The sequence below is a fragment of the Phytophthora infestans genome, genomic scaffold, assembly GCF_000142945.1.
Source record: "Phytophthora infestans T30-4 supercont1.24 genomic scaffold, whole genome shotgun sequence".
Lineage (NCBI taxonomy): Eukaryota > Oomycota > Peronosporomycetes > Peronosporales > Peronosporaceae > Phytophthora > Phytophthora infestans.
In genome coordinates, this window is record NW_003303735.1 from 1,595,524 (window position 1) to 1,604,287 (window position 8,764).

Genomic DNA, 8,764 nt, shown 5'->3' on the forward strand with positions numbered 1-8,764 from the left:
ACTAGCGTAATCGTTTATGAGCATGGTAAGTATGATGCTAGGGTCTCAGTCTTTTGTACCGGTAGAAATATTTACACGGCTTACTGGGAGCTCAGCAATTTGTAGCAAAAGAAACGCAGATTTATGAAATTAAAGAAGTCGATTTAGGCACATGAGGGGACTCAGAGGATTTGGACTAATTATCCCGCCAAAGCGAAGCGAAGGCGGGAAGGCAAAAATCTAGAGTAAAACCCTAAATTACCGCCGCGTAGCGGCGGCGCTCGGCTAGTGTCTCTACAATTGGCGTAATCAGGATAGCAGCTGGAGATTCCCAATCATTTTGAATAAATTTCAATATGACGCTCATCGTGTTTTTTTACCATCATGGCTAAAAGGATAGAGCTGGTGTTACAATTCCTTTAATATAGCATAGATCAATCAGTCGTTCAGTCGATCTGAGATAATCGTGTTTTATTAATGCCTGCAATACATTATACATCTGTTGTGCGACTACTGCAATGATATTTTTGATATGTGTTATGAAGTATTGCTTCTCACCATTAGTAATGGATCTAGTTGACGTTTGTCCCAAGGCTTAGGCTGAATGTTTTGTCCATAACGGGTGCGTCTTCGTGACAGTTGAAGAAGTGAGTATAACGGTGAGGAAAGGAGAGAGAACAACTTTGATGGAAAGTGAACAAAACGGCAGAGAAGGAAACAAACATCTCAAATCTCACTTCACAAAATACAGTCGGCAGCACAAGAGCAGCCTTCCTCGCCAACTTCACCGGTTCCCTTTTGTCTTTGCTGTGGTGCTAACGATGAGACCAACAAGTGCTGATTACAATTGGTAATGACCCCAGCGACCCAGGCCGCTACCAAGACACAACAACTATGAGCACTGCGACCAGGCATCAGAGGACAAGAAGAAGGTGCATCCACCTTTCGATGGCCAAGAGTTTGAAGTGTGGATGGAGCGTATAACCTTGAAGCTCCAGCGGAAAGGCTTGTGGAATTACTGTGAACGTGAGCTCACCAAGCCAAGTCTGACTGACGGTGAATCAAAAGGAGAAGAATGTGAGGGACACATAACGTACAAGAAAGAGAGCAGACGAGCTAAAGAGATCCTGTATGATAGTATGACGGACAAAATAATGAAGACAGTCAAACACGAGGCAACTCCGTTCAGAGCGATGGAACATCTGAAAAAGCGATACATTGGAAAGACTTACTTTAAGTATGCTTCCGAAATGACGGAATTGAGGAAACTTCAGTTGGACCCGAAAGGCAACATGTCGGACCATCTAGGCGAGATTCGGCGCTTGATCATGCATAGAATTGGGGTACTGGGGAAACCTCTTGACTATTTTATGCGAAGTCGGCCCTGCTGATAGGCTCTTTGCGTGGCGACTACGATAACGTTGTGGAGACTTTCTTGGCGTCACATATACCTGTTGATCCGAACGAACCACCAAACTATGTGCAGCTGGAACACGCGCTTGACACTGCATATGATCGTCGACACGATCGGAGAGTAGCAACGGAAACGAACGAGGACGAGAAGGCGTTTTATGTAGGAGGGGGTCGCGGACGTGGTCGAGGACCTGGACGCGGAAGAGGCCGAGGTCGTGGCCGTTTTGGTGGTCGCGGGCGAGGCCGTAGAGACTCTGGTCGAGGTCGCGATTCTGGTGGTGCTGGACGAGGGCAAGCTGCTCAATCTGGACAAGTTAGTGGAAGTGGAAAGTACTACCACAGCGGCGAGCAAGGCAATCATGTACGTGAGTGTCCCCATCTTGGCAAATGGTCGCCAACCGAGATGAAGAATGAAGGACCAATGCGAGAACGCAACAAAACTGGAGTAAGAGGGGGACTCTCTCATGAAAGTGATGATGAAGCCTACGTGATCCCTCATGTAAAAGGCCTAAAGAAGAAGATTGCAGAGACGGCTCATGATAGATGTTATTTGGACTCTGGTGCATCGAGGCATATCACTAATCGTGTTGGGTTCGGACACGGCGAGCTGGAAGAAAATGGAGGTTGCTGGAGGGTGCGGACGAGTGAAGTTGGGTAGACTGGGTAGTGTAAGAAGTGGAAGTGAGGCCTTCGAGGAAAATTTGAAAGTGAATTCAGCTGAAGCCTAAGACTTGGATCTCTGGCTACACTGCGAGGCAGTAAAGGAGTCCGCCACTGAAGCTTGGGCCTCATACGCTACTTCTGTGATATAACTAGCACACCACAGGACGATCTTGAATCTTGAAGAGTAGTAGGGGAATAGTCACGCGCCTTCCCTATCAGATTCGCGGTCATGTAGGTAGCACCCAGCAGCTCCGTTCGGACGGAGGTATTCGCTCACACAAACTAGATTCGCTCGCTGCAGGCAAGCAGGGAAGCCGCAAGGTTGCGTGAGCAATCCTTACATCCTCTCACGGCGGACTTAACGCTGAGACTCGCGAAAGGTGCGCAGAAGTGTATTCAAATGCATGACATGTTTAATGTCGCGTTTGCGCTCCCAAGTGCTCTCATCTTCGTCCAGATCCTTCCACTTGATCAGAAACTCTGGTTGGCGACTCCGAATATGTCGTTTTAGTAGCACTTCTGGAATGTGGAGCCCCTCGTCTTCATTTCCAGCCGCAAAATGCACGGGCGACACCTTGAGAAGCGGCCGATCCGCAAATCGGTCCGGAGACGGCACGTAGTGTCGGAGAACGTCAACGTTGAATGAGTCGTGTAGACGACTCATGGTTTGGAGTAATTATAGGCGAGCGACATTCTTGTTGATCATTTTGATAATGCGAAAAGGGCCAACATACTTTGGAGCGAACTTGTCTTTGTCGAGTCTGGTCCCAGTAGTGGCGTGAGCCAGTGGCAATTTTCTTGTAGCCAAGTATACCAAATTACCTTCGGCAAACTCCACCGTGCTACGTTTCCGATAATACTGCTGCTGTTGTCGTTCTTGGGCGTCACGGAGATTTTGTTGCGCCAGGGCCACAACGCGCTTGCTTTCATCAGCAAAATTCTGCACGTAGTTGTTTCGACTATGGGCCGTACCCATCGGAGATCGTGCTACACGACCAGTATCGATCTCAAATGGCGACAGCTTTGTAGACGCGCTGACCAACGTTGCATGCGCGTACTCCACCGCTCCAAGAACATCCATCCAAATAGTACCTTGTAGTGACACCATGCAACGAAGAGCATCTTCGAGCACGCGATTTTGTCTCTCAACCTGCCCGTCCGCCTGGGCCCTGTGCGAATCGTCATCCGGAGCTTGACTCCAAGAACCTTCATAAGCTCCATCCACAATGAGCTCGTGAACTTGGGGTCTCGATCACTCACAATCGCGGCGGGTAACCCATGATTGCGAATAACCATATCGAAAACCAGTTGAGCCGTGTCTGCTGCGGTGGCCGTCGTGTAAGTGGGTACATATCGAGCTCGTTTGCTAAGCAAGTCGACAACTACCATAATGGCGTCATAACCCTTGGAGACAGGTATACCGGTCACGAAATCCATTCCGACGACCTCCCAACATTCTGACGGCACAGGTATTGGCATGAGGCGTCCATTCTTGCGAAGAGTACTGGACTTGCCGCGTGCGCACGTGGGGCAACTCTGTGCATAGGCTTCTACATCTTGCTCCAATGAAGGCCAAAAGTACCATAACGATAATGTTTGCTGCATTCGACGAATTCCTGCATGTGCTGCCACTGGTCCGTCGTGCGCTTCTGCGATGAGTGTCGTACGAAGCGCTTGACCAGCTGGTACACAGAGACCCAATACGCGTTCCTCAGACGTCACTACGAACAGCAATCCGTCCAGCTTGCGCACTGTGTCAATGTTGAAAACGACCTGCAGCGCTGGCGCCGACGACCTGATGATGTCCTTATAGAGGGGGGTCGTCCCGACGATAACCTCTAAGAAACGTTCTCTTGGTAGTTTCGTCGAGCTGCACTGTGACTTTTGTTAGCTGCGACGACTTTATGGTGGTAACAGCTTGTGGAACACCGACTCTGTGTGCAGCAGCTACTCCCCCCCCCCTCAAATAATCTGCTGTCCCACAAAGCAGACCGAGGTCACGTACTGATAGGTTTCCTAGCGCCATAGTCGAGATCGTGTGAGGTGTGCACGACGTTGTGACCATGTGTACCACCAGTCGTGAAGCTGAGACGCTCGGTGTAACGGGTAAAGAGCGATCAGGCTTGGTCTCAAGCCGTGGTAGTGCATCCGCCACCACCCTTTGACATCGTGAAGTACAAACGAAAATTGACCGAAGAAGTCCAACCAACGCGCCAACTTAACCGATACTTTGGGATGACTTAGAAACCACTTGCACGCTGAATTGTCCGTAAACACATCAAATTCCGTCCCATAGAAATAGTGACGCCATTTCCCGAGTGCTAATTTGATCGCAAACAGCTCTTTCTCGTGGGTGGGCCAGTTTACTTCGTGTCTTGACAGTTTTTTTCGACAGAAATGCAACTGGGTGGTCAATGCCATCTTGAACTTGCGCTAGTACCGCTCCACAGCAAAATTCGGATGCATCCGTCGTAACCACAAATCGTAGAGAGTAGCTGGGGAGAGCAAGCACTGGTGCCTGCTGCAAGGCTGCCTTCAAGTGTAGCGCGTGTCTTGCGTTCGTCAGACCTTCTGCAGACACTGTGTGTCCTAAGAAGTTCACCATGGCGCAGCTGAACTGACACTTGGAGAGGCGAGCTTACAGCTTCTGCAAGCGCAAGACCTCGAAGACGGCTGCTAAATGAGCGAAATGTTCCGGCTCCGTCCTCGAGAATATACACAGGTCGTCCAAGTATACTATCACAAAACTGAAACTCCCAAAGAGTAAGCGCATTAGTCTTGACCATACGCCTGGCATTCCACTCAATCCCCTGGGGGCGACGAACCACTGGTACGTCTCTGTCTCGGTCCTGAACGCCGTATACTTGCGACTCGCAGGCTCCACCAGCATTGGATGATAGCCTTGAGCTAGATCCATCGTAGAGAAAAGCGGCAGCCCTCCATCCGATCAAATAACTCTTCAGCTCTAGGCAGCGGGATTTTGGGATTTTCGGTCTGGGAGCTCACATACCGGTAATCCACAACCCAACGCACCGGTAGCGAAGCATTTTCCGAACGAAGCCATTCTGCGCTCGATGGGGCTTTGCCTGTCGTTGGGTCTTTCTTTGGTACAGCGAAAATACTGGATACCCACGGTGAGTTTGAGACCGTGATCCACTGCTTGGGTAGTAGCTCGTCCACAAAGAGTTTCAGCGAGTCTTGCTCAGTCTTGGACAGGCGGAATGGGGCGCCTGAGCTTGGGCGCGCGTCTGATTTCATTGTCAGAGAAAACTCAACCATACACGATACGGGCAGCGCATTGGGCCGCTCGTCTGGAAAGCAATCATCGTAGTCTTGCAGTAATTGGCAGATAGCAGGAGATGGAGAATCGACAACCTGACGCACCATTTTAGCTTCTAGACCTGATACCACCGCATTGTTGCCATTATAGTCGTCGTCGCTCCGCTCTGCTACCCTGCGCAAGTCATCAGCGTTGCACTCCGTGCGGCTGGCGGCTTGACCTTCCTCCGTGACTGCAAGACAAGAGCTCGTTTTGCTCAATCAGCCATTCTGGATTTAATAGGCCAAAATCAAGCGTTACCTCGTGCGTGCGCCAGCTGATGACCGGGTTAAATCGCGAGAGCCACGGCTTGCCTAAAATAACGTCGTGGGTCGCAGGTAAGTTCCACTCCGAAAACAGCATATTGGTCAGAGCGTAACCCTCCAATTGCATGTCCGTCTTGACTTCATTGATCCATTGCGGTGCCGTAGTCGTACCATCAAAACGTTCTGCCACCGCCTTCTTGCGCCGAACTACTTCCGTTGCTAGGCCTTGGCGAATGACGTTGTGGTCAGCACCACTGTCCAACAACACCTTTACAGCGTGACCGTTCACCTTGCCCTTCTTAACCAGCAGCTGGTGGAACTGACTCACATCATCTTCCGTAGTGCCAAAGTCTGCCCACATTGATTGTCAAATGCTCGAGCAACTCAGTCTCAGTGTCTAGCTCCTTCTCTTCGTAGGCATTTACGCGATGATTGGAGGCCATAGTAGTTTCCCTGTTGCTCCGGGTCGAACGTCGATCGCGTTGATGCTGGTATTATCCCGGCCAAAAAGGCTTGGACAAAAATGGTAATATATTTTATCTTAAATTAGAGGAATGTAACTCCGCAACCGTAGAGCCGATTTCGTTGTGTGTCCCCTTAATAGATAGCTTGGTGTCTATTTATTCTCGTAAGAACTTCACAGCATCTAATAATGTTCACTACTTTTCAAATGGTCGCCGGTAAGAAATTGACTGCTGCTGAGAAGTACTTGGTTGTGAAGACCTACGAGTTCCTCCGCCAAAAGAAGGCCTCTGCACCGCATCTATGGAAAGGAGGAGTTCGTTATCATGTCAAAGAGTGTTTAGGCTTTGCTACGGGCACCATTTCAGCTATATGGGCGCACTGGGAGCAGCACCACGACAAGAATTTCACCTCGGTAGGCTGTACTTCATATCATTTCAGTTATTATTGATATTTATCATTTCAGTGGTCGACAAATTAATTATGACAGATGGAAGGTCCAAAACCATCTGGGAGGCCTCCGAAACATGGAGAAAGCATACAGCCTCTCGTGCGTGAGTCGGTGTCAAGAATAAACAAGAGCGGAAAACCTGTTGCAGCACCACAGTTAGCATAGCGTCTTAAAGAAGAGCACAACATTGTGGTATCAGTGCGCTCACTACGTCGCGTGCTTAGGAGGATGGGAATGCGATTTATAAAAGGAAGGTCTCGCAATATTATGGCAGAAACGACGGCAAATGTTGCGTTCAGGGCGCAATATTTGAGAAAAAAGTTTTAAACCTGAACAGACGTAATTTTCCAGTGCGCCCCGAGGTTTATCTCGCCGAGACTTTTTGTAACCTGCACCATGTCGCCAATTTATCGTGGGTTGATGCCTGAGCTACGCTGTAAAATCTACGAAGGTTTTGCATCGCTCACGTCAGATACGTGGGTAAATGCATACACACACGCACAGAAATACGAGACAAAATATCTGCAGCAAGGTGATGAATGCGAAATTGCATCGGAACCAGAGGGCAGCAACGAGGACACGGAAGAGGATGACGCCGTCGATGACAATGAAGCTGTAGCCGATTAGGAATATGAACGGGTGACCCGTTGTATGTTCTTTACACTCTAGATATTCTTTTGACGGGTTCTTTTTAACAAGTTTATTATTTTCTAACAATCGTCAAATTGCGGTAATATTTGGAATTTATCCATCCGGTTCTGAAAATCCCCACCTGTTATCCCGGCTCTGCCAATGAATATGCATGCATGTTAGTACGTGCCAAGCCCACAATTGCAAACAATTCTGCGAGATATAGAGCCTTTTTTAAACGGCCGATTGGGAGATCAATGGTTGCAGATACGCAAAAATAGACCTCAAAATCGGAATCTACGCCCGATTTTACCCCTTATATCTAACTATCGTTATGGGTTTTGTGAAGGGAAGGGTTACCTTTTTTGGACCAAAGTTTGTCCAAGGTTTGGTGGCCGGGATAATAATAGCTCTGCTGTTGTCGCTGAGGCTGACGAGCAGGTACACGTTGGTCGATGCGCTTCTGACACTGTGCCATGCGGTGACCTGGCTCCTTACAGAAGAAGCACAGGTTGCGTCTTTGGAGCGCATCCCTTCGACTGAACCCTATATCCATGGGTTCAGGTTGTGACTCACGAGTCGAAAACGGATTCGGGTTTCTAGCAAATCCACGGTTATTCGTGTCCCGGGTTCGTTGAACTGCCGATCGGGAAAACCCGCGGGGTCCATGCAACTGGATAGGGTGTGCACGATAGCCACGTTAATAGCTTGGTGCACAGTGCTGCACCGACGATACACAAACTCGGCTCGTGTCTGCGACACGAGACCGCGCGTGAAAAGCGTAATCTTGTCAAGCTCGCATATGTCTTTGACACGACTGATTAGCTGTCGGTACTTAGTGACATATTCGGCGAGTTCACGACACTCACGCTTTTTTAACTGGTACACAGAGGCTCTTGCAGATCCGGCGGGATGAACTCGCGGCGCAGAGCCGCTGCGAGCGCTGTAATGTCCGCGATTTCATGTTGCTGTGTGACATACCACGCAGCCGCTTGTCCGGTTAGGTTAAAGACCATTATAGAGAGTACGTGCTTGCGGTTATCCTCATGCGTGTAGCCTATGTTCTTAGATTCAAAGAACAACCTGGCTTGATCCAGTAAAAGCTCTAGGCTTTCACCAAGCGATCCACCATAGTGCGGCATACTGATGCCTTCCACAGCAGGTGGCTTACTCTCGACCGTTTCCATCAGCTCCTGCTGTTTGTGCAGGACTGAGGACACTTCTACCAAAAATTAAGCAGCTACACTTGCGTCCATCTTGATTTCAGACGCTCATAGGGCTTCCAGCCCAGCGCTGTAGGCGGGCACGGTGGCACAACGCTACTTCTTTCTCCAGGGGCTTGCTTCAAAAAGCACTGCGGGCACGGAGGCACAGCGCAACCCTTACTACAACTTCGAGTTTTTGTTTGCACCACAGCAAGCTCGGTACGAAGTGGTGTCCGATGTAGTGTGGTCCACACTTCCTTCAGCTGCTGACCAATAACCAAATGTTGGGTTCGGACACGGCGAGCTGGAAGGAATTGGAGGTTGATGGAGGGTGTGGACGAGTGAAGCTGGGTAGACTGGGTAGTGTAAGAAGTGG

The 8,764-nt window shown here is 49.5% G+C and overlaps 2 protein-coding genes across 2 annotated transcripts; one reads left to right on the forward strand and one right to left on the reverse strand.

Annotated features, from left to right (window-relative positions):
* Positions 1-6,973: 6,973 nt before the first annotated feature.
* On the forward strand, positions 6,974-7,180 carry PITG_12248 (uncharacterized protein; the record flags this gene model as incomplete). The annotated part of the gene is made up of 1 exon (XM_002900808.1): positions 6,974-7,180. One exon carries the CDS (start codon positions 6,974-6,976, stop codon positions 7,178-7,180), a length of 207 nt encoding a protein of 68 aa, XP_002900854.1.
* An 878-nt stretch (positions 7,181-8,058) lies between these two features.
* Positions 8,059-8,370, reverse strand: PITG_12249 (uncharacterized protein; the record flags this gene model as incomplete). Its single annotated transcript, XM_002900809.1, has 1 exon — positions 8,059-8,370. One exon carries the CDS (start codon positions 8,368-8,370, stop codon positions 8,059-8,061), a length of 312 nt encoding a protein of 103 aa, XP_002900855.1.
* Between the last annotated feature and the right edge of the window lie 394 nt (positions 8,371-8,764).